The sequence below is a fragment of the Ischnura elegans genome, chromosome 11 (genome assembly GCF_921293095.1).
Source record: "Ischnura elegans chromosome 11, ioIscEleg1.1, whole genome shotgun sequence".
In the NCBI taxonomy this organism is placed as follows: Eukaryota; Metazoa; Arthropoda; class Insecta; order Odonata; family Coenagrionidae; genus Ischnura; species Ischnura elegans.
The window spans coordinates 55,510,775-55,537,389 of NC_060256.1; the positions used below are offsets into that span (position 1 = coordinate 55,510,775).

The 26,615-nt window shown below is 42.0% G+C and overlaps 1 protein-coding gene across 5 annotated transcripts in view; it reads left to right on the forward strand.

The window, feature by feature from the left end:
* LOC124168024 (nuclear receptor coactivator 2-like) overlaps nt 1-26,615 on the forward strand; it is a 304,024-nt gene that overhangs the window by 211,558 nt on the left and 65,851 nt on the right. For all 5 annotated transcript variants that reach the window (XM_046546108.1, XM_046546111.1, XM_046546109.1 and 2 more), the window contains exon 2: nt 24,025-24,132. In XM_046546108.1, the coding sequence (XP_046402064.1) occupies nt 24,025-24,132 (108 nt within the window). The remainder of the gene's footprint in view (nt 1-24,024; nt 24,133-26,615) is intronic.

The window sequence follows — 26,615 nt, forward strand, 5'->3', positions numbered from 1 at the left end:
AAAGTGCGAAACGATGGTTGTGAAGGGGCGACTTAATGCGGCGATCTATTTGAGACTGCATTCTGCTCTCGTCGGTTATATCCTTTGAGCGTATATTTAAAAAACTTGGCTTCAATGCTTTGGGACGGTCGCCAGAACTAATATTACAGTTCATATGCATGCTTCCCTACAATCATCTTCAGTAGTCGTGTATCGGGGGTCTTATGGCACTACCCGTTATTTATTAAAGTATTCTACCGATTGAGGTTGGTTTTTTTTTAGTATTTAAGAAGTATTCTCGCAGCCTCCCATTCCTTCATTTAGTTCCCTCTTCAATTCACATTAAGGCCATTTCTATCAAAATATACTATTATTTTCCCTCCTCTCCCTCGCTTACCCAACATTCTACCCTCCAACACTGTTTTCAACATCTCTCTGCTAAGTACTCCATCGATACCTTGTGGCTCCTCCGTATGTCATCTGAAATCTTCCTCGCCTCACCCGCTATTCCAGAACGTCGTGGTTTCTACTACTTTCCGTCCACTTTGATTTATATTCCCAAAATTCTTCGAATCTCTCACTAATAGTCAAGGTTGTACGCTAGTAAATCACAGGCGTAAGTTTGCTAATGCGATTTTCCTGCGTATTTTTTAAATTTACTTCTTTAACCTCGTCCTTATAGTGCTTAGAGTGTTGGGTAATTGAGGGAGAGGAAGGAAGATAAGAGAAATTTGAGATAGAATGAATGGGTATGGGCTCTACTGTGAATTGAAGAGAGAAGTCCATTGAGGAGGGGATGCTGCCTGAAAATTTGTGGAAGAATGGAGTAAGTGTTGTGAACGGAGAGGAGAAGGAACGAAGAAGTGCTGGAAATGGTGGGTGAGGAGAGGTAGGTTCTAGATGAGATACTGAGGAGACCGAAAGTATGGATGGATGGCATACTTGGCGAGGAGGGATTTTGAAAACGGTATTAAAAGGTAGAATGTTAGGTAAACGAGGGAGAGGAAGGAAGAGAATAAGTTTTTTTTTAGGTAGAATGAAAGGGAGTAAGCATTTTTATGGATTGAAGTGGGAAGTACATAAAGGAAGGGGAGGCTGCCAGAATACATCATATGTGCTCCATGAAAACCTACCTTAATTAGTGGAATATGTACTTTGATAATAATTCATTTTTCATGGGCCTTGAGTTTTTCCCTGCTGCTTCGCAGGTTTTTCGCAGCAGGTAGTTTTGGCTGTGGGACGGGCGTGGCGAGAGGAGTTCCCAACTTCCCGGCCAGATATCGAACGGAGCCGGGGTATGGTGAGGGAGGAGAGGTGGGGAAAGGCTACAAGCGCGGGTGGGAGTGCTGCAGGCTGCAGCGAGCAAGTTGGGGAGGGTCGTTTTGAAGTCTCCTTGGAGACTTGGGACTGCAGATGAAAACAAGCTGGGTTGGATGGCAGCACGTCATAATGTTGTCGATCATAGACGAAAATGAAATGGATTGGGATGAAACGAGGTGGGGTATTTCCGTAAGGCCACAGTTTGAGGGAGCTGCTAGATCTTCAAAGGAATCATTCATTCAGAATGAATTCAGGATCGGGGGAATCGGGCGAATTGTGCATGATTTTTTAGTCTTTCAATTCTGCATTAATTACTCATAAATTTTGGATCCAACTGGGAATTTCAAAATCTTATGTTTCAAATTCATTTCCCATGCTATTTTGCCACTTCGACACCCATTTTCGGGCCTAAAATTTGTTTTTATTGTAATGTTAAGTGCAGTAGCTGAGTAGAATTTTTACTGCCGCATCGAAACGTGGATAGCCACCCAAGGAAACAGAATCGAAGTTTTAAGCACTCTAGATTCAAGTAAGATGAAAAAACACGAAGAATAGAATGACAGGTGGTTTCAATATCCACTTTCGAGATCGAAGCAGCATTTTGGCCAGCATTGTATACATTTTAAAGGCAATTTGTGCTATCAAACCTATTCCTTGTCATTGTAAATACATAATATATTATTATTTAAAAGTATTGAAGTAATTTTAGGTGTTTTAAAATTCGTATCGTCGCAACGCGAGCTGCGACTTTTTGTAATCCCATTTATTAGCGCAGTGGGTGATAACACATCTGTAGACCAACTTGAAAATACTCTGTCACGAATATTAGATGAGAGGATTCTCAAGTTGGCCGCTAAAATTGTTGTCGCTCCACGCGCATTAAAATCGGATTTCAAAGTCACCACTAGCGGCGCTACCAGTCGTATACATACACTTTTCACGAAGAGGCAGCAATACTTACCTGAGCCAATATATCGTAAAAACCACACATTAACGCTCGCGAGACGATTTATCAACTAAAAAAGACCTCTTACACTACAGTTTATGGCGAATGTCACACTGAACGAGATACCGCTGCCTAGTGGCGCCACCGAGTAAAATACGCGCGGTACGGCAGCAGATATAACGCCATGTTCTTGGCCCTCATTTAATTGAGCCCCCTTTATTGTAATATTCGTGGGGAGATGAATCGTTCACCAGGGTTTCACGCAGGCATGGTTTCTTTTGCTTGTTTGTTTGAACTGGAGCGGAAGTTTTGAAGCGTTAATAATCATGATCTTGCACGAAATGGTGGCTTCGCGCACGAGGATCTCCTAGCGACGAGTCAAATGTTTCCGCGCGGCCGCATCTGATGGTGGTCCCGATAGCGATTCCGTCTTATTATTTTTTTGCGCATGCGTAGGCGTTCATTTGTTCGCTCGCTTCCGTCGCAATCATCCTGCAAACTGCTGACTCTCCTTTCGTGAACGATCACTCATCTCTCCAGCTAATCCTAAATTTTCCGCCTGCCTCGCTCCCTTCTCATGGGACAAATGATTTTGCGCTGTCTATTGCCAGAGATTATGCTAGTATCATAAAATGTGCTTTTGCGTATAATTTTTGTGTGAATTACTTTTTTGTTGTGATTTCGTAATAATGTTTGACATTGAATATTTTAAATTTGTCTTAGAGTGTGGATGTTATGGTTGTTTAAGAGGTTATTGACAAAGGAGAGGATTTATCATTAGATTTATAATATTTAATAATAATAATAATATGATTTATTGTCCTTAGACAAAGTCCATTAAGAGCAAATTGTGGTCATAACATACAAAAGAGCTCGTAATTCACAAATCACAAAATTTATAATTGGAATCTATTGACATAGGCAAATACATAATAGTGAAAAATGACGTAAGAATATAATAGGAATTATCAAAGGAAGTTCTACTCTTGCGGGGGGGAGGGGGGGAAAGTAAATTAGGGGTTTGAATGTATGGAAAAAATCTAACCTTGAATTGATTTTGGATTTAAGATGAGGAAATAGATTTAGGGAATGAGGAAGATACCTGAAGCTTGAAAAGGTATTGAAGTTTGCACCATAAAAGTAACACTGTCGTTATGAATTGTTTCTTTGAATAATATGTAACGCGAATTAACGCCTTTTAAATTGAGATTACAATAAAAAGAGATATCTAATGCTACAGTACCTACTTAGCTTTGGTCACAATTGCTTTCAAAATTGTTATTGGCATCGAAGTAGGACCATAAGCTCAAGGTCCCTCCCAAGATGGCCAGATGCGCAACGTTTTGCCTTCACTCGGGGAGGGATTATCGGCATTCCATTTTTTTGTTCGGTGGTTGCCAAATGTAAACTGTATTTCGATTTGCCCTCGGGAGACGAGCGTATCGGAAAAAAAAACATGCATGGACGGTTAGGTGACGTCATTCGGATTAGCGTTAATCATGCATTATGAAACCAGTCCCGTTATGCTTCTCGTGGTCCTTTCTCACCGAGATATGCTGTTGACGAGGTGTGTGAGGTTACCCATTGACTCCGAAAGAGATAACGTTCGTTTGTTGCTTAAGTGGAATATTCGAACGCGTCCGTTGCTTCCATTATTCTCGAAAGAATGAGTCATTGATTAGCCGCCATTTTCTGCGTGTGTGACGAACGCTATAAGTAAATTTCTTCACGGCTTGATTACGCAAGAAAAGTTCCGCGTGTTGACGTCATTCCGGTGTTCAGGGTATTCCATATCGTTTGCCTAATGAGGTTGGCAAAGTGCCGGTATAAATATAACTAAACTCGGTTAGTAATAATCAATCAGTTTTGTTGTGCTGCATTGGAACATGGGCAAAACCCACTTGAAACACGCGCCCCCGGTGAAGAACGCGTCACCACGTGACCCTCCCCACTCCACCGGAACGCTCCCCTCATCTCCTCACCTTCCCCACTCCAGCCCGCTGCCTTCCCCTCACACCACGTGATTTCCCCACTCCCGCTTTTAATTGCGCACCTGCCCTCACACCCCGACCGCACACCTGCACAGCGAACGCGTCACCTCGTGACCAAGCGGAGCACCCTCATTGGACGGAGGGAGGCCAGGGTTGGGTATAAAAGACGCTGCCCGGACCATGGAAGGCAGTCGGGGTTGAGGAGGCCGAAGCTAGGACTAAGAGCGAGCATATCCTCATAGTTCCTACCACAGGCCCTCAATCGGCCGGATGCCCCGTAAACTGCGGGTGGACCGGCGCCGCACTCTGCCGGATGCCCCGTAAACTGCGGGTGGACCGGCGCCGCACTCTGCCGGATGCCCCGTAAACTGCGGGTGGACCGGCACCGCACTCGCACCCTCCGCGAGGAGCGCGCACGCCGTCCCCGAGGGTCCTCTCCCCGGACACCGCCGCCCGCCTGAGGTCATCACCCGCGGAAGCAGACGGAGCACGAGGCCCACGAACCCGCCGTAGCGCCTGGAGCCGCCGCCAACGCCGGAACCTCCGCCAGAGCTGTAGCGGATCCACGGAGATCCCCAGAGAGGCAGTTCCGGACAGAGCCGGACCCAGCCACGCGGAAGCAGCAGCCGCGGACCTCGCCCGACCTTACCGGCACCCCCTGTAACTTTCTGAACGCAATAAACACACCCCCCGGGTGTTTTAACATTCCTATCCCGGCCTTTATTTTCCTCAGCGCCATGGTTACCCGATCCCAGGTCTCCCTCGCTACCGAGAATGTCGCTGGAGCCGCGACAATTGGCGCCCAACGTGGGGACATCGACCGGCAGCATGGATAGCAGCCGGGACCCACAGCATCCTCCGACTGACAACGCCTGGCAAACCAACGCCTCCACCATGGATGTACAACCCATCGATGGAGCACCCGCTACACCTACCATAGCTCTTCCGAGAGAGCTTCAACAAAACTCGGTGGCGCCCAACCCATCTCGCACCCGCACAAGGGATCAATGCGAGGCTTCATCATGCACCAGAGTAGGGGAGCACCTGATTTCCTGTGCCAGCTGCCAACGATGGTTTCACCACCTCTGCCTTGGCTGGAGGGACGAAGCCAGGGACATTGAAGGGTTGCAGTTTATATGCGGAAGATGCAGTCAACGCCAACCGCAGAACAGCACTCCTCGGGCTGTGCCGGAGCCAGCCTACCGTCCCCCGTGGCCGGAGTTCTTCGGAGGAGAAGCAGAAGATCCGGATACGTTCCTGCGAGGCATGGAGACAAGGTTCCACGAGGATCAAATACCCACATCATGGTGGGTCTGTAGGGCGGAGCAACAACTCCAAGAGGATGCAAGAAGGTGGTGGACACCGTACCGGGAATTTGCTTTCACATGGCACGAATTCAAGCAAAGGCTGAAGGGAAGGTTTGACTCAGCAGCACGGAGGGCCCAGATACAGGCAAAACTATTTGGAAGCATGCAGACACCGAAGGAGAGCGCTGAGATATTTATCCTTCGGAAGATCCAGCTGTTTCGGAGGCTGTTCCCAGATGGAGATAAGGAAACTTTCTTACCCACGCTGACGGAACAACTCCTCCCAAGGATCAAGCAGATGTTCCGAGCCTGCCCACCGCAAAGCACTGAAGAACTCATACGGCTAGCCAGCGCCATTGAAGCTGACCAGGCCGAAGATGACACCTACACACAACCTTCGAGACCACCAAAATGCAAGTACTGTCCAGGATACCACCTGCACCGAGACTGTCCCAGCAAACCAGGCGGAAATGCAGAAAATCTCTTCCGGCCCACCCACCCGTCTATAGGGGCCACACAACCTGATGGAGCAGCTATTAACACCCCCAGAATCCAGGTGGAGCTTGGCGGCGAAGTACTCCACGCCCTCATCGATTCAGGAGCCGGAGTGAACCTAATAGCTGAACGTTGCCTGCCAGTGGCCTTCCAGAAATTAGTCAAAGGTGAACACACCACACTACGAACGGTAAAGGGAGATACGTTCCTAACAACGGGGAACCTGCAGACCATAGTCACCGTCCAAAAATTGCATCTACCAGTAACGTTGCACATCACACGGGACATGGAGGAGGATCTCATCCTGGGACACCCCTGGCTTCAAAGCGCTAACGCCGTCATAGACTACTCACATCGGACAATCTCCTTCGGCAATACGGGCCGAGTCACTGCAGCCTGGACATCAAAAGACGCTCTGACTCTGGATATGGACAGGATGGTCCCACCATCTATCCGTGTCGTGACACAGCACGCGGATTTATACGAAAGAGTCCAGCAAGCGCAACAAGAAGATCCAGAGGTCACAGACATCAGGGAGAAGCTACTGAATGCCCAGCAGACACCCTCAAGGACAAAAACACAGAAACGATTCCTTAAGAAGTACAAGGACGATATCGATCATCTGTGGTCCCGGCCCGGCCAAAAAGGACCTTGGAGGCTATGGGTCCCGCTAGCTTTACGAAAAGAAGTTCTCCAACGCTACCACGATACGCCATTGGAAGGACACCCTGGAATCAAGGCGACCTACACGGCCCTAACTCAAGGGTATCATTGGCGAGCAGCACTCTCCGACGTCCGCAAACACGTACAGAGCTGCATGAATTGGGCCTGCAAGAAAGGAGGACAGCGAGCGAAGAGTAGCTCACTCCACGTCCACAACCCACAGAGCCCACCACATCCACACAGGAAGAAACCTTCCCCCGGCAGAAATGCCAAGTGCACAGTGCCAACCAAGGATATTCTATGGACCGACACTATACGGCCACAATGCCCCCACAGTGTTTCTTCTCGCGGGTTTTGCGCCATCAGGGGAGGGGTGGATTGTTGTGCTGCATTGGAACATGGGCAAAACCCACTTGAAACACGCGCCCCCGGTGAAGAACGCGTCACCACGTGACCCTCCCCACTCCACCGGAACGCTCCCCTCATCTCCTCACCTTCCCCACTCCAGCCCGCTGCCTTCCCCTCACACCACGTGATTTCCCCACTCCCGCTTTTAATTGCGCACCTGCCCTCACACCCCGACCGCACACCTGCACAGCGAACGCGTCACCTCGTGACCAAGCGGAGCACCCTCATTGGACGGAGGGAGGCCAGGGTTGGGTATAAAAGACGCTGCCCGGACCATGGAAGGCAGTCGGGGTTGAGGAGGCCGAAGCTAGGACTAAGAGCGAGCATATCCTCATAGTTCCTACCACAGGCCCTCAATCGGCCGGATGCCCCGTAAACTGCGGGTGGACCGGCGCCGCACTCTGCCGGATGCCCCGTAAACTGCGGGTGGACCGGCGCCGCACTCTGCCGGATGCCCCGTAAACTGCGGGTGGACCGGCACCGCACTCGCACCCTCCGCGAGGAGCGCGCACGCCGTCCCCGAGGGTCCTCTCCCCGGACACCGCCGCCCGCCTGAGGTCATCACCCGCGGAAGCAGACGGAGCACGAGGCCCACGAACCCGCCGTAGCGCCTGGAGCCGCCGCCAACGCCGGAACCTCCGCCAGAGCTGTAGCGGATCCACGGAGATCCCCAGAGAGGCAGTTCCGGACAGAGCCGGACCCAGCCACGCGGAAGCAGCAGCCGCGGACCTCGCCCGACCTTACCGGCACCCCCTGTAACTTTCTGAACGCAATAAACACACCCCCCGGGTGTTTTAACATTCCTATCCCGGCCTTTATTTTCCTCAGCGCCATGGTTACCCGATCCCAGGTCTCCCTCGCTACCGAGAATGTCGCTGGAGCCGCGACAGTTTCAAGTCAGCCAATTAAATTACTATTTCTTTGAGATATTTTGCTAAAAGCAGATTTATTAAATGGCTGAAAATTATTTGAGGTCCTTACGTGTATATCTCGATAGTTTTTGTGAAATGGATCTTGTCACTACTCATTTCCGTGTTATGATAAATAGTATTTTACCGGCAATAGCAAAAGCAGTACTTTCATTTTATCTCACTGTGCAGTTTCACTCAAGTATATAGACGATGATGAATGGATGACACAAAAGTGTAATTGCACTAGTGAAGTGTAGATTAATTATACGTTTTAAGATCGATATAAAGGCGATTGCATTTTGAAAATAACTTGTAGATTCAAGCGCTTCGTGCTGTTATTAATCGAACGTTTACTATGAAAAACATCATCAAAAGGTTACCGTTACCTGCTAATCATTTATTTTTTATCTCTGATTATATTCTTTGCGAGTGTAGGCTTAATTTAGGGGTCAGAAGGATGTTAGCTACTTATTTGCTACGGAAAAACTCTCTCGAAAGCTATTTAGTGCTACAGTTTTTATCCCTAATGAAAAAGAATTTCGGAAAGACCCCTTGCATCCCCTTTCCCTAAGCGTATTCCAGACCCATGCCTCCAAAATTCGAAACTGAAATTACGTTAATGTTCACAAGACTGTGTGAATCGTTATGAATGCCTCCGTTAATTACGACCCGAAGCCGTGGGTTTTCCTTCGCCTGAGATCCCTTTACTTTTGGGTAATTTGCTGATGAAGGTGGAACTCCTTTTGAGTCGATCTTTCTGAAGTAATTCTTTCGTTTACCCCATCCGAAAAGCTCCCTTGTTTTCGGGCTCAAGAAGTTTGGACAGCCATCAATTCCAACGCGTCATCTCGCTTCATTTGTTTGCGTTGCGTCTTAGTTGCTTGTTTTCCTTCCTAATTTCTCGACGTAATGAGTTTTACGTGACGCCATCCCCTCAACGGTGATGAATTTTATCCTCTTTGATGACGAAGGATATATATTTCTTAGTTTGAGATTCTCTTTCAGAAATCAGCTTATCGACGTCGCTCGTTTTAAGTATGGAAAATTTTTCAGTCAAGCTTGAAGGTGTTATTTTTTGATTTGCAAACGAAATCTAATGTGTTTTAAATTTTATCCATCTTTCTAAGGTGGCATGTGAAATATTTCCGCTTTTTAAGTGCTTCCGCCTTTGATTTTTTGTTTGTTAGTCTCATTGGGCAGTTTTTTTATTTTAGCCCATCCTTAATTACGACCTTAATCAGAAGGTTTAGATGGAGCGAGCACTAAGCGGGCAGAGTATGTGAAAAACAGTATTAGAGGATAGGCTGTTAGGCATGCAGATAAGTGTTAGGAAGAGGTGGAGGAATTATACATGTAGTGAATTTGTGTAGGGCTAAATGAGAATGGAAGATGGAAGTACAATTTCGGAGGGGATACAGGCCGAGGATATTCGCAAAAGACTCTAAGTAAACATGCTTTGATCGGTGGAATAATTCATTAATATTGAGGTCAGTGCACAGCGTGGAGTGGTTAGTATATTTTAATGTATTTGTATATTTTATTACTGCTGTGTATTTTGTATTTAATTTCTCAAGTATGAGGATACATATGCCAAATTATTACCCAATGGATCTATTCACGCGTGGTTAATCCTAGTTTCGTAATTTGTACCGTAAACATGTCCTACGAATGTATGCAACTCTTCCGCTGTTTTCAAGACACAATAATAATAATAATTCTGGATAAAATTGCCCTTTTGCACCCCCTAAATCTATCTGTGACGTGAACGTACCGTAATCATTAGAATGAGAAAATTCTAATGAGAGTGAATTATGTCTCTTTGTGATTGGAAGCGTATGCAAAATTAAATTTCGTTCTGATGCCCTCACGAAATTCGTTCATTTTTCTCCCTTTCATCATCGGTAGTGCGAAAAAATTGGGTTCCAATTTTTGGTGTCCTGTGGAGAGGGTTCCTTTTATTATATGCGCGGGTCTGGGTTGGTGTTTTTATTCAGCTTCTGTCCTTCTCCGCGATCAAAAGTGTTTTTCTCCATCTCCTTCTTTTACGGGGGTCGTTGAGCATTAACTCTTTTAATTCAATTTGCTTTATTGATCGAGGGGTCTGGCACAAGGTATGCCACAACCTCTCCTCCTCCTGCGGTTTGCCCTCTTCTCACATTGGGCTAATTTTTTAAATTTTATATCTCTCTCCCGTCCCCGATCCCGAGTTAATATAGCTGAAAGCTCTTTTGTGCAAATGGGTCTCCTTTTTTATTCTCTTCCAACGTGCCAGATGCTCGAAAAAAAAACCGTCAAAAGATACAGAGAAAATCGCCGAAAAATTCACAATCTCACCCTTCCCATAGTTTAAGGCGGTCCGGCTGCGACTACGTGAATCAATTAAAAATGATTGGATCCACACTGTTGTCACAATTGTTAAAAAAAAGGAAGGAATTCATTGATAAAACATCGTAGTTTGTGAATGAGGCTCGATGAAAAATATTGCTGTGTATTAATGCGTCTTATTAAGTCTTCATCAGGCCATAATATCAAAAGATGTGGGGGACTATGTTGTCCCGTTTTCTTATTAGAGTTTTTAGAAGCCTTCTCTTACTTCCTCTGCAATTATTGAAAGGGCTCAATAAAATAGGTCTTAATTAGAGTGGAAGAAGGAAGTACAACTTCTGATGGGAGTCTGGCCGAGGGAGTCAGGCCGCAAAAGACTCCGAAGTCTAATGTAATTTACTAACTAATTTAATAGGTAATAAATTAAATAGGTGGACTAATTTATTAATAGTTAGGTAAATGCGTAGTGTGCAATGGCTAGTAAATATTTGTACATTTATCACACAGTGTACTAAAATATAGGCATTTTAAATGGAAGAAACTCGCTTGTTCCTGCCGATTTCATGCGTAATAACGTTTTTATTGTGTCTGCTATCGTGAGCTCCTTGGCCACCTATTCTGATAGTAATTTCTTCGTAGAAGTTGAAAATATTTACCGAAACTTTATCACTTTTAGCCGTGCTTAATTAGGCTGAGATTTATCTTGACTTTAGTTGTGAGGCGTTTGGTGTAGAATGAATTATACCGCGAATATGTTTGCTTCACGTGCGGAGCCGACTGAACTCGGGTGACTGCCGCAGCGCGTAATGACAACATGGCGGCCGCGCGTGTCAGTGACCGCATAAGAACCCCACGCGCGCCTCTCGTCGTGGAAGAGAGAGAGGAGAGAAAAAAAGCAAAGGGGCGGTTGTAATCAAGGAACGACTTCATCCACGCGCGCGTAAAACGTAACGCACGCCGAGTGTCAGCTCTTTTGTTTTCTCGCTTTGACGCTCTTCTGCCGGCTTTCGTGCTAATGTGTCAGTTTTCCGATGACGGTCGCGCATCAACTGTCCTCTAGTCTAACCTGTCCTCAACACTGCGAGCGATGGTAGAAACCGATTTCCAATCCAGTCAATATAGTAGTGGGTAGTTTAATACCCATGGTTATCAATATTGCTCTCGCATCTTGACGTCGATTCTACAATCCTTTAAAACAGTGTCCTACGTCAAAGTTTTTGGATTTAAATAAGTTGACCGAATTGTTTTTACTACCGTGTGAGATGCAATTTCTGCATTGCATTAATATATTTTGAACCTATGGAATTCGTGTAGGTTTTACGGAGACGTCTTTAAATCTTTGTTTTAAAAGCTTATCACAGTTAAGATAATTGATAATTGATTGAATCAACGTAGGTTTCAATGTATGTTTTCAACGTTTCTTTCGCGTTGGCGGCATTAACGCATACTTCATGATGGCGTGGGTATTGGTATGTGGAGTAAGGAGTTAAAACGGGTGTGGCGGGAAGGTGCGCTTTAATGTTGATGAAGGAATCATGGTGACAGCCGCGAATATTACAAAAGAAGATCCTCAAGTCGGCCTCTAAACGCGTTGTCACCCACCGCGAGTTTAAATGGGTTTGCAAAAGTCGCCACTCGCGTCTCTGACGGACTAAGTGATCCAGTTTCACGGGGAAATTGGGTATAATAAATTGGGTGTTGACCAAAATTTTTATGCGTGATGATTATTATTAAAGTATTTTAGAGATTAAGGTAGGTTTCCATTGAGTACTTGAGAAGAATTTAGGGATCCTCCCTAATCCTCCCAAATTTAGGGATCCTCCAATCAATCATTTCCCTCATCAATTCACAATGAGGTCTACTCCCTGTCATTCCTATCTTTTCCTTCCTCTCCCTCGTTTACCTCACATTCTTCCCTCTGACACTATTTTCAACATACCCTCCCCGCTAAGTACTCGCTCCATCCATACCTTCATTCTCCTCCGTATCTCATCTAGAAGCTGCCTCTCCTCACCCACCATGTCCAGCATTTCGTCGTTCTTCCTTCTCTCCGTCCACTTCATCTTCTCCATTCTTCGCCACACCCACATCTCGATCCTCGAGTGTTCTCTCGTCCTCCTTCCTTAGCGTCCACGTTTCTGCACCGTAATGCGCTACACTCTAGATCAGACTCTTCACTAACCTTTCCTTTAAATTCTTACATAGCGAACCTTGTGATTAATCCTCATCCCATACTCCTCGCAACGCTCGTATAACGATACATAATGATATGATCTATCAAATTGTACTACAAAATATTGGATCGCATCGCACTCATCACAGCTTCGCGGACATTTTTGAAAACCGATTAAAATGCGACCGAAGTGTGAACAGAAATCAGCCTTGTATGATAGGGAATTGGGCCTCTTCTATGCTGTCTTCTTGGTGACAGCTTTGAGACCATGTGTCATCACCGAAGGGATTTGTTTGTGCTATCGACTTGGTTATGATTGGCTCCCTCCTGATTTTCTTCCACCGTTTCGTTTTTTTTTTACGAAGGAATCTGACAACTTCGTAAGTGGTCACGTCACGCGGCGTAATCTTAACCCGGTGGCGGCCGTGTGGCAATCGGGGTCTCCCGACACCATCGCCACCTGGACTCGGCAGAAAATTGGGTCTTTGAAGTGGTTGATTGGATTTCCTCCGCGATGCCTCACGAACAGCCTTCCCGTTCTGTTGTGGGTGGCGTTTGCTCACCCTCATTTCAACCTAATTCTAATTTTATTTTTTTTTCGACTCCTCCAATCTCCATTCTATGGACGAACAGCTTGAAGGTTTTGGCTTGAGCAGCAAAAAGCATTAAAGCCGTTAATTTAATCCTTAGGGTCCGCTTCGAGATGAAAATATTTCCTAAGGTTAAAATGATTGACGTGTGGGATGCAGATATTTTAGATTTGGTTTACATCAGATAATTTGTGTGAAAATCGCTGTCGATAAATGTTGGGGGAAGAATTTAAGTGGACATTGGAAAGGTTCGGAAGCTTGGAGTAAATTGTTACTGTTTACCAAATGCAATAGCTCTCCAATGATTTTTTCACGCTGTTTCATAGGCTTAACTGTGTGAAACCTTTCCATTTAGAAAATAATAGAAAAATACTTTGTTTGGTTCGATAATATAACTGAATATAAGTAAAATAAGGCTGACGTGGTATAAGTGTAATAAGATATATTAGTAAAACTAACAAAGTTTTATTCTTTTATTTTCAGTGGCCTATTTTTGTTATTAACCCAATGGGAAGGCATTTATACTGATTTTGGCGTTCGATAATAAATGAAGCTATTTTATTCTTTTCTATCCCACCTGGAAAAGCTCATATAATATCTTGAAGGTTTTGCCTCTAGCAACAACGAGTGTCTTGAAGTCTATGGTATTTTAAATCGCTTATAAATAATTTTTGCCCACAGTTCATGTTGATACATGCGTTATAGCATTGGAGCGACCATCCCCGTTAAAAAAGTGTTGAGTTCTTGGACGGAAAAAAGCTATTTTTTTACTCAAGGAAATGATGGGCTCATTCACCATTTTTTCATTATTGTCGATTGCGATAGGGCTTGAAAAGTTAAGAGACCCATATATTTCCGTTTTTAGATCCGCAGATACTTCTCGAGCTATTCGCGGCGAAAATTCGACGCGCCCAACCCAATTCTCTGATAAGTCTATGACGTCAATGACTCTTGCCGTGCGGTACACCGCTTCCCCGCTGCTTATCGGCGCATCCGTCTCACGTGGTTTATTGTCATAACCACTTTAATAAGTGATTATCCCGTCAAGAATCGGGTCTCTATAAACGACTTAATGAACTAGAACTTTAATGACGTCACGAACTCATGATAGGTGGGCAGCAACTATTTCATTTTTCATTTCATTTATGAGAAAACGGCTGAAGAAGAATTTTTTTCGTTGCATTTATCTTTCTCTTCCATCAAAGTTTTTTCGTGGGAAAGACATAAAACATATTTTAGGACGAAACTGAACGTGTTATTTTATATGTACATTCTATTGCTTCTTAGTAATTTTAACCAATATTCAAATGATAGAGACTAAATAAAGATAAATAAGTGATAAATGGTACTTTTCCACACTTTATATTAATATTTTCTGCTCTTTTATATTATTTATCCGTTACGATGGATTTCCACGACGTTAACTCATCAACGATCGATCTTACCAATTGTTAATCTGAATCCATGAATAATGGCTTGAGAATGATCATCGCCATTAAAAAAATATTGTCGAGTTCTTGGAAGTTGATTGGTCGGATAATAGCCGTTAGTCACTCAGGGGGATGATTGGAGGGAGGAGCTGTAAAAGAAAAAAAATGAGCAAATTGTGTCCAAATTCGATTCGTTGGATTGTTTGGTTTGTCAGGGAATCCATGCGCACTCAAAAGGGTCAGTGGCGATTCGCCCCGTGAAACTCACCTGTCGTCGACAGCCGTTTCAGCTCGTCACCCGTCAGCGCCACCTGGCGGTTCAACCGGCGCCAATTAATAGTCCTGCGCCTGTGTCCGATGGCCAATCCTCACCAATTTGCACACGCCCCTTTGTGGGTTCCCTTTGTGGCGATATAATCATTGGACCCGTCTCGAAAACCTTTGGTTCAAAATCATGTGCGTTCCCCCGAATCGCGTTGTCTTTTCTGTGAGAGGAAAAAAATGACGGTCGCGTTTCGTCACGATGCATGTCAGCCATGATCGTCACTCCCGAAAGTCTGAGGGCGTTTTCGAAAGCGTCAATAATCCAAATTGCTACGACTGCTATCGTAAATTCGTTGCTCATCTTTTTAAATTCGATGAAGACCGAATGATGTCTCGTCCTTCTCCTGTATCTCGTAACTTAGCGTCCTTCTAAGTGAATTCGATTCCGAGTTCACTTAGAAGGATAGCGATACCTTGTGCAAATTTACGAACTATATGCAACGATGAGACATCTAGCGGTAATCACCGAATGAAGAAAAATGAACATCGAATTTATAATAGTGCTCATAGGAATATTACCGAACACGGATATTGAAATAAAGTATTCTTTTGTTGGTCTCCATATTGGTTGTCACCCTCCGCGGATTTATTAGGGCTGGTAATATTCGTCACCCGCGCCACTGAAACAGTTTGTATGTTTATGATAAGTATAATATAACAATGTTTTGTTTTGAAGGAGGTACTTGTCGCAAACAAAATCAAAAATACGACCGGTCGAGAAGTAGGGATGCGTCCATGTCATCCGGGTCATGTCGTCTTTTCGTGTCATCCGTAAACCATATTTTCTCCTTCCAAAGTTTCTTCCCTTTATACATCTGCGCATCGTTCACCTCCCGTGCCCTTCCCTTAATTACATGGAAATGCTTTTAATTGGATGTGAACTTTGTGTTTCATCTTGCTAATTTAGATGTAATGTGTACGAGAGAACTAATCCCGCATTTTGGTTTTTCATTTCTCCTGGGGGGGACCGAATTTGCTATTTTTTCGTGTAGGCGCTTAATTTTAATGAACAATGTTTGGTATTGCGAGCCTGTGATGCGATGAAACCTTACTATGGAAAAAGCGAAGGTAAATTTAATGAAGGATTGATCTTCGAGAATGTGGATAAAACGAAAAGAAATAGGTTCTTCATCCCACGTACATCGTTGCGTCACAACTACGAAAGTTAACTTGGCGTGACTTAGAAGTTAAGGAAGGTGTGTGTGTATGTGTGCTAATTCACAGCAAGTTTAAGTGGCATAACTCGACTTGGCACGGTCATAAGGTGAGAAGAGCTCAACTTTCTCATTTTTCTAGCCCAGGGGTCGGCGAGCAACGGCTCGCGAGCCGCATGCGGCTCTTTCGTATTTTTTTTATTTCTCTAGTATTAGTATACTTAATATTTTTATGACCGTGTAGTGTTCTTGTGGGGGTACTCTTGCATGCCGGTGATTGTTCATCCCCTGCCAAACACCCTAGAGGTGGCTCGCAGGGAATAATTTAGATTTATTTGTTGAATATTCGTCACTTTTTGCTGTTCCTGCTGTTTTACGTATTCCCTCTGGATTTACCATGAGTGTACGTCACGTTCGTCCATTCACCTGCCTCTGAAGTTGTCGAAAATTGAGCAATTATTTCCCAGAGATTTAATCAAGCCCAAAATACCTGCTTTGTACGTTCGAGGAAATCATTATTCGCTTATTTTGCTCTCTCTCCTGCAGTTACGCTTTGTGCTTGCCCTTTTTAATTTGGTAGTGATTAATTTTGTCGGAGGACTTGATAGTATTCCGGGAAAACTGTTCATGATACGTAGAAAGAATGCCCCCAATCATTTCCTCTTGAACTTTAATCTTCGGTTGAACCCGTCGCGTTGTATCGGAGGGCTTGGTGTCCATTCCGTAAATTGCATATTAATTCGTCGGAGACTGCTTTATTGTTGACTCCGATAATTCACGGGGAGTACCGTGGGCCCGTTGTAGTGAAATATTTTGCATAAGCATTTCCCATTCCCCATTAGTCCTGATTGTCGTGCGTATGATATTAATTTCTCAATCAAATTTTCAGCGGTGTGTATAATTAAAACCTCGCACAGAGTGTGGAGATTGAATCAATACAGTTTGTATGTTCTCTTCTGAACTCTTGAATCTGACCAACCCCCAACTTCATCGCTGTTAGCGAGCGGCCCAAAGTGGGAATTTAATTTAATGAATTTTTGAATTTATACATTTACACACACGTCCCCATGCTGGAAATGATATTTATTTTATTATTTCAATGAGATTTCCCCCTTCGCGAACGCCAAAACAATGTGTGGTGAGTAATTGGGATCCGAAAATTATCATAAATTAAGAATGATGCCTCACATCGATGCCTAAGTTCTAACAGCATGTATCTCAAAAACAGAAACTTTTCAGGAGAGCGAAAAAACGATTATTTTTTTAAATTTTATGTAATTTTAATTGAAATCGAAAACCAAGAATGAATAAACTGAAAAAGAAGCATACATTTGCAAACAAAGGGTTGTTTTTCGCTTTAATTTTATTTTTTATTAACATTATTAGCAATGTTAATCAGACCGGCCAAATTTTGGGATACGTGTTGTTAGAACTTAGCCATCGATATGTATCAAGTGTTCAGGCTTCTCTTGGTGGAACCACATCTCTATGGTGCGAAATAAATCACTTTGTAATGTTAAACACAAGTTTTTATTACTCCGACCGTGGGTTTAAAGTAAGTTTTGAGGAAGACATCGGTAGTAAGAAATGTAATGGGCCTTATCGTGAATCGAAAAGGAAAGTACAAAGTAGGCGGGGCGATTCGCATGAAGATGCTTGTAAAACCAAGATTCTTAGAGTATATCTGAGTATATACTCCAGTTGTAAACCTACCTTATCCTTGATAGTATCGTTACTGAAAAATGTCTACTTCTGGTATAGTGTTGGATGAAAAATCTAATTATATTGGATTTGGCTGTCGATTTTCAACTGATAATTTTCAATTACTTTCACTATTATCTAGTTTTGTGGAACATCACTAAGTGATTTATTTCGCACTATAATACCCCATTTCCATTATTTCTGATCGTTTTTCTTCCTCTCTTTTAAACCATCATTTTATGATTTTTTGTATCTTTGGTCCGATTCCTGCAATAATCGATGATGGCCGGAGGTGTACTTACCCCGTGGAAGGGGTAAGGAGGACCCTGTCTTTCCTCTCGTATTGATTCATACTCCGCGCCCAGCCAGAAAACCTGCAGTATCCCTTTCCTTTTTCTTAAACTTGCTTTGCACTACCCCTCTCTGATTACCCAATCGCAAAATTCTTCGATTCTTTCAGCAAACCTTCTAGTCACATCATCTGTCGCGCCGAAGGCGCGTTCAACGCCGTACCGGTAAACCATGTTTACCACAACAAGCCAGTTTACAATATAATGGTTTTTTTGCGCATATGTTTGTGTTGTTTGGGGTAGTGAGTGTTTGCGTTAGCAGAAGCTTACATATTAAACAGTTGATTATATAAAAAAAGAAAGTTTACTGAAGTAGATCTTTTAAAGTATACATTTTTTTGAGATTATTTTGGTAATTTTTAATTACTTATTGTTTCATTTTTAATCGTTTTGTAATTATTATATTTTTTTAATCTTTTCAATTGATTTTTCTCTTTTTTTTATTCATTTTATCTTTTTGTTTTCTTCAATTATTATATTTTTTTCTGTGGTGAGTGATGTTCGTATAGGAGTATTCACGGATTCTCCGCCATACAAGTGAGAAGGCGACGTTTCGACGCTTAACTCAAGCGTTTTCCTCAGGATTATGTCAGAGTCAGGGATCGAAGCGTTGCCAGACGCCGTCTCTTACCCAGTGGAGGACCCGTGAAGACTTCAACAGTATCATGCTCCGGAAAACACCAAATCCCAAAGTGATATCTTCTATCAAGATTTTCAATTTCTAAGAGATTTATGAGAATAAAAGCGAACTTGAATGACGTCCCTCTTCAAGTATGTAGAAAATAAGATATTGAGGCGATTCTTTTCAAATCAGGGAAATAGTTACTTTGATTGGGATTTGATAAATGAGTGGCTCTATAATCACCATGATTAATTTTGCGAGAATTCTATACGGGGAACAAACTTAAGTTTTCAGGTCTTTACCAATCTTTGAGGATGAAAGTTCTTGTTATTGTCACACTTACAACGTCCTAAGATTATTTTTATAGCTATGAATTTTTATAAGTTATTATCTACTTTAAATAAGCGGAGACTTAGGGGTAAGACAACGGTGTAATTAAATGGAATGGGCATTATCGTGAATTGAAAGGTACTCTAAATAAGGTCTCTTAAAAAGGTCTGAGTATGTACTCTTCATGTAAACCTACCTTATCCTTGATAATACCGTTACTTAAAAATGTATGCTTCAGGTTGCCTACTGCAATGTTTTATTTTTAATTCACCCTCGGAAAACCATTTATGTCATTAAGTAAGCTGTATATTTCATTTGCAGAATACTGAAGTTAAAATCATCGTTAGTTATCATCGAATGAAACTATGCCGAAAAATGGATTGTTAGAGCATACATGCCCTCGGATTGGTGGTCTCTTCAGCTGCTGTATCGGGGGTAGTCGACCGTAGGGAAAACATTCTGGCCCCCGTAGCCCCTCTCTCTCCCTTAGCCACGTGCCTGGAGTGTTTTTAATGTTCATGTCTTACGAATTAACCCGATGCGTTTGAAGTATCTGTTGCCACCTTCGGGAGAGTCCTGTCTTTCATTGAATTCGGTTGGCCTTTCTCTTAACCCTGGAGGAACGTTTCGTTATGTCGCAGAAAAGGATCGAATATTATTTTTCTTCAAGAGAAAATTCGTGTTGCACATTACGGGCACGAAGCCTTTCACCTCTCGTCGCTCAAGGTGGTTATTTTTGAAACAAGGTTCGCGCGCCCAGTGCGTGTTTTGTTTTATGTTCGCTTTTGTTACTTGTTTTTCGCTTCCATGACACCCGTCCCTCATCCCGATTTCGGAAGCCCTTTTGTCCGTCCTTTTCGGAAGCCCTTTTGACGGATTTCTTCCCGGAACGATGCCTTCACGTCCTACTAGCGCCTGCACGCCTCTTCCCTGCTTTGTCGGACGAACATATCGATCTGGAAGTCGTCTCTGCACTCTTTTTCCCATCTCTTCAAAACCCAGCTATGGGAGTCCGGCTCATCCGAATGGGCTCTCGTTCCTTTTGGGCGCGAAATGACGACGGTGCTGTAATTACCGGTGAATTACATGGTCAAACGGGGGGAAACTCGATAGAATTCCATTACACTGCACATCCATTAAAACCATTTTCGCGCGCGCGCGAACCCTTGTGTGCGCCACCCTACTGTCCTTTTTTTCAAAACAAAAGAACAGAGAAATCCGTCTATTCTTTTGTTTGAAACTTCCATTATAGCCTTTTTGCGAATTGAAAAAAGATAAGAATCACGATGGGATGGCGGTGGATATTCTCTTTTTTGTGGGTGTAGGGATAAGGTCTCCAGCGATAGCTTGGGAAGTCAGGCCTTCCACTAGAGGGCGATCAAACCATTTTCGGATCGGATGGTCATACTAAACCCATTTGAGCCGTTATTGTGAAGTCATTTGAAACTGTCCTTGCGGTATGCTTGAAACCCCTGAAATTGTGGGACCGTTTTGATCACGTGATCTTTCTATCGTCCGTTCGGAGTAGGTTTTCCTGTCATTCGGTCTCTTTTTTTTAACGCTCGAGGATGCAAACCAGACAGCTTTTTGCGTTTTGATGGTATTTTTTGTGCTTCTCTCGCTCCTTGCGAATGGTATGTGTGGGAGGGACGAAATTGAAGTGGTATGCGTGGCTGTGTCCGCTTGTGTAAAGCGTTTCGCGCCCACTCCGGCTTTGGTCGATGCCATCTGTACACCAGCTCTTGAACCCTTCTCATACGGTTCTAGGACCAGCTTTTCCTCGCCCTTGTTATTTTTTACATGTGGTATATGAGTAAGGACATTAGAGAAAGAATTGCGTTTGCCAAAATAGGCGTCCATCAACAGAAAAGAGCTGATGAGAGGATCGTTTTGTGGGAATGTAAAGAAAAGGCTAGTGAAGAGTTTGGTTCAAAGTGTGGCGCTTAACGGTAAGGAAACATGGAAACTCGGGCCAGAATCACGCTATCATTTTTTCCATCCCTTCCTAGGGACAGCTCCACCGATCGCTTCAGTGATAGCGAAAAAAATAATCATTTCACGCGATCAGATTCCGTATATTCTCAAACACAAAATGTTGTAGTTAAATGAAACATTGCTGTATATCCACAGGATTTATTCGAACGCGACGGTTTTCGTTGTTACAACAACATTATCATGAGCGTTGTTACAACGAAACCTGTCGTATTTGAATAAATCCTAAGTACTACATTGATAATGATTGTTTTATTTTCCAACGACTATTTTGTTCCATTTAACACTTGATATAGGACAGAATAAAAAAAATATTAGAATAAAAATATAAAATACAATTATGAAATGAAAACATTGGATTCAAGACACATATTATTCATATCAGGCATCATTAAAATATTCAGAAATTGAATAAAACATTTTCGATTTCAAATACCTGAGTAAATTACTCTTAAGTGAAGCAATGTTTCACAATTGACGTTAGAACTTCCACCTCAGCATTGCATATATTTTACTAGACAAAATTATTATCCCCAAGAGCACCAAATATTATTTCATAGAAAGTTTTTAGATCTTGTTTCCTATTAATCGCTGTATAGAAGCCGCTCGGCCTATGGAAATTCGCCCTACGCCATCACATTGCGTCTACGATGTCTAGTTCCCATTTCGACCTCGCCGCGAATCCTTCATTTTTTTCCACGCAAAGCAATTACCGCCCTCATGGTGTCGTATGGGTATTAATTCAGGTCGTGCCATTGACGCCTTCGGCAAACGGAGACAGGGAAGGTTGATCCAGCGTAAACCAGGTGCTTTCTTTTCCATTTTTTATGTTCGGCTTTTCGGAACGGGCGTGACTACGACATAGGGGTCGTTTTTGTTGTCAACCGTCGACTGACGTCAACGTGGCCGTGTCGATCGAAACGAAGAAGGTTCGCCTGAAAAAGATGCGCGTTTACTGCTTTTGTCAAAAACAATCTCTAGATGGCACCTTCTATTTTTTCACCCCAAAAATTCATTCCTTTCACTTAGAAATAAATACTTGCAGTTTTCCTCGATTATAAAAGTTATTACGAGCTAGTGAGACATGATGACCTATTTAAAACAATCGTAGAAGGGCAGGTGGAAGGGAAGAAGGGCAAGGGACGGCCTTAAATTAGTTACATAACATAGGTTATAAAGGATGTAAAAGTGAAGAAATACGTCGCTATGAAAAGACTGGCGGATAGGAGAGAGGAATGGAGAGCTGCGTCAAACCAATCTTCGGATTATTGACTGAATAATGAAGTAAAACTGTGGCAAATAATCGTTGCATGGACATCATCGTCAATAAAAAGGACTGATAACGATCCTTTACTATTCATCCCGAACATTTTAAAGAGGGTTAGCTGGATTTTAAGAGCAGGATTGTTGACTAATGATGGTGATTACGAACTAGGTTTCAATGTCACTACATTATATTGAAGGCACAAATTTTGGGTATGCAATCAAATTGTACAATTTTTAACTGGAGTGAGGGAAAATAAGGGGAGATAGGAGGAGAAGGATATGAGAAAACCTGATGAAGCAGAAAGTGAACGGAAGAGAGAGAAGAGAAAAAGAGAGTAGATGATGCTTGGAAAAAACCGGAGAAATAGGTGGTGGGTGTTCGTAAGCAGGCTTGAATCTTCGGATTTTATTTATATTCCTTTCGTTAATAATTTTCCTCAAATGGTGATGTGCTGAATTTATATATCAATGATAGAGTAAATATTTTGTGAGTATCATAACCAGAAGTAGGATATTTAAAGTTAAATTAATTTTGAATAATACGACTCTTTTCAATTACCATTTCGCATGCTCAGGCGTATCCAGGCCCATAACCTGTTGGTAATTCCCACCAAAATTACTGATATTGGTTGCAAGTAAACGATACAATTTCCAGACATTCCCGGTTGAGCTCCGAATAAAAACAAATGAACTAATTTATTCGTGACAAACAAAACAATCAGAAACAGTCAAAACCAATACATTAATTATAAAATTAATTGAGAGTGTATATCCGGTAGAAGTAGCATATTTCATAGTTGTAGTCATCTTTAATGTTTCACTCATGATGACCTTATTTGGTGCAGTACCAACCAACTGTACGTGTGTTGAATAAAACGGATTACTACGACCTGGCTGGACGTTTCTTTTTACGGTATTTAATTCCAATAAGGAAACCACTTATTGCACAAAACTTCGTGAAAATCGTTTATTTTTCGCGTTTTTTTTTCATTACTCCCGTTTCATTCGATGTAGGGTCGCATGTGATGGATGTAAACAAAAAGTAAATAATTTCACTTTCCTCGTGAGGAATGAAAAGAAACGGAATTTTAACCTTTTTCGTGTGATATTTTGGTTTTTATTATTTTTCCTTCTCGTGTTTTTTATGGGATTTATTTTTTTTTATTTTTTCTGACAAATCGGCAAATTATAGCTGCTTGATGCTCTTCTTCATGTGTCATTTTTCGGCCATCATGGTACTCTTATCGATTGATTTTTGTATTAATTTCTAGCTTTATCATGATCGGGAAAACTATCATCCTTGACTCATTATTATTATACGAGCGCTACATGACCCCGGGTTTGGCGCATGCCAGTTGTAAGCATCCAGTGCCGTGTTAAACTCGTTCATTTTTAAATATTATTTTGGACTTGTTTCGACCAGTCAGGACTTGTTTACTCTATGGAGTGTACATAGGGGTATACACCTATCCATATTCAAACTATTGACATCCATTGCAACGATTAATTTCCTCGGATTTACTGTAACTAGTTTCTATTTTTATTAGCATGTATCGAATTATTTCATAGTTCTCGCAAATAATCGTTGAATTAAGCAATAAAATCCTTCGATGCGTCATTGATTTGTCTTGCTTCTTTGAATGTGTTTGGTGACATGTTAAATTGTTTCACGGATGTAAATAATACTAGCCCCTTTTTCAACATATAATAAGGATGCATAATTAATGTTACTATTCTTTCATTTTAGGCTTGGCCCGTATGACTTGGAGGACCCTCCTTGGGTCAAGATGAGTGCAGTAACTGGAGTAGTCACTAAGAAACGTAAAAAAACTGACACCAAACCACAGGCGCAGTTGTGAGTATATTACTTAAATGTTTATTTGCTTAGCCATAACTTTATTTGACTCATATTTTTAGCTTTATATTTTTATTCTTGCTACTCCTGTTTGCTTAAAAAAATTGATGATGTACCAATGTATTCTGGGAAATTTCTTGTGCTTCAAATATTTTCGTTCATTATAGTTCCCTTTATGATATTTTTCTTCAATTTTCGGTTGCTTCATTATTCAGTTATTTCATATTATTTTTATATAACTTATTCCAATAACGTCTCAGTAAATAAGTGAAATACTAATACATATGATGCTTTAGGATTAGCCAAAATCATATGGAGATTGGAAGGTGAAGTAAGATGATGTGTTGACTGTAGTATCTACAGCATAATACTACCCCTTATACTGCCACAGTAGGAACATGGCACATTAGGACAATATCCTTGTACAAAAAGAAAAAAATATGCAAAGACAGGTTGGACATATTTGAGTCCTATCTCCTAGGCGTTATTTAAGTTCTTTGTTACTTAGGGGAAAATTGAATTCCTATACCTATCCGTTCAGCAATATATCTCTCTTATTTTATCATTTATGTCGGTCATAGTGAGATACTAATATAGTGACATAGTGAGATTTCTTGATGATGTTGTATGTGTTGCTCAGAAAGATATTCAGGCATATTAAGTTATCCAAGCAAAGGAGCATCCAATGGCTCCCACCCTAACTTTTTTAAATTTGTGTAACCTTCATCATCATGGTATGATAATTTTGGAATCCTTGGAAAATATGAATGAGAATGTGTGGAACTATTATTTGCTGCTCCTGAAGGCTATCCAGGTGATCAATCAAGTCATGATTTTGCATTTCTGTTGACAGTTATCTATCATCTGCCCTGATTAATTGGCATGTTCTTAAAATGCCTCAGGAGTGCAGTTTGATCTGATGATGAAACTAAATAAACCTCACCAGCAGTTAGTGATCCTAATTTCTTCAATCATTCATAAATTCCATCATCTTGTCAGGCCTTTGTGTTAAAATCTTGTAAAAAAATATATCCATTTGATATAATTTTAATGTCATGAAGTGATGAACTATCCTTTTTCTTCTGAGTATGGCTCTATGGCGTACCAAATATTTCACTTTAGTAAGTTTGTTTGGCATATTCCAGTTGCAGTAATTTTCATAATGAAAAGTAAAGAAAACTTTGTAATTCCAAATAAATATTTAATGTACGACCTAGGTTTCGATGTGGCACGTAATTATCTGGTGGATCATCGGTTTGCTGTTTCTGGTAATCAGTTGGCAAATAATCTGGTAAAATACTGGGTAACTAAACCATTGCCGGTGGACCATTATATCACCCCTTTTTTAGGATGAGTGAAAACTGTCTCAGGTCGATTTATCGACCCAAGATTTTGCAATAACAATAGTTATGATTTTTTTTTTCATTTTCTTAACCCTCTCTTGGCTAAAGGGTTGTGCAGGAATAATGCCATGGGCTAATCCTTCTGCTGATTTTTTTAATTGTCAAATTGTAAATTTTTTCCCAAATTAAATCATACAAATAAAACTTGCCATTCTTTGCGTGTAGCGGGACAGGGGCATAGTGGCTACCCGAGGGCCCTGGACGTGATGCAGAGGTCAAGAGACCCCTGAAGACTAATACCACCTTTAAAAAAGTGAAAGAAAACATTGTCACGAGCATTTTATAATTATGAAAACTGAAAAGTTCAATTTACAATTGAAAGTAATAATGTCTTCAGTACTTCTGATATGTATGGTAGTATGCCCATGATTGTGTTCTTGTCAACTGTAAAAGCTAGCAATTTTTCAGCATGTAAAAATTTCTCTAAATTTTCTCAAGACAAAGAGCTATAAAACCCGGAGGTTAGTATCTTAAATTCAAAGAACATTCACTCAAAAAATACTCCAGTGCATGGGATGGTTTACTACACAAATGCATTATGCAGGAAACTCCCTCACAGGTTTGGCGGGCTGGTGGGGCTTCCTACATACCTGCCCAGGGCCAGGAAAATGAGGCTGGCTGTAGAAGTGTCAATATGTTCCATGGTTTTAAGCTCCTTATATAATTAGGAGTAATCCAGGTGTAATAAGTAACATTTACACAATAGAAATAATTAAAAGTCTGAAATCTTGCATTCTTCCCACAATTGTCCTACTCAAAATGGGCATTGACTGTATGATTAATGAAAATTGAACTTTGTTTTTCCACATAAATATTTATTTAATCACGACTGCGGTTTCGACGCACTGCGTCATCCTCAGGCGAGGAGTACATTGAAATATCGTCTTAAATACCTGACCATATTAACCAGAATTAGCGATTAAAATTAGTCGTGATTAAATAAATATTTATGTGGAAAAACAAAGTTCAATGTTCATTCATCATGAGTAAATTCCCCAAAGTGACGCCTCAAACCGCCAACTTGACAGTATGATGTTTAATTATTAACGTTGACTATGATGGTAACATTCTTTTTATATT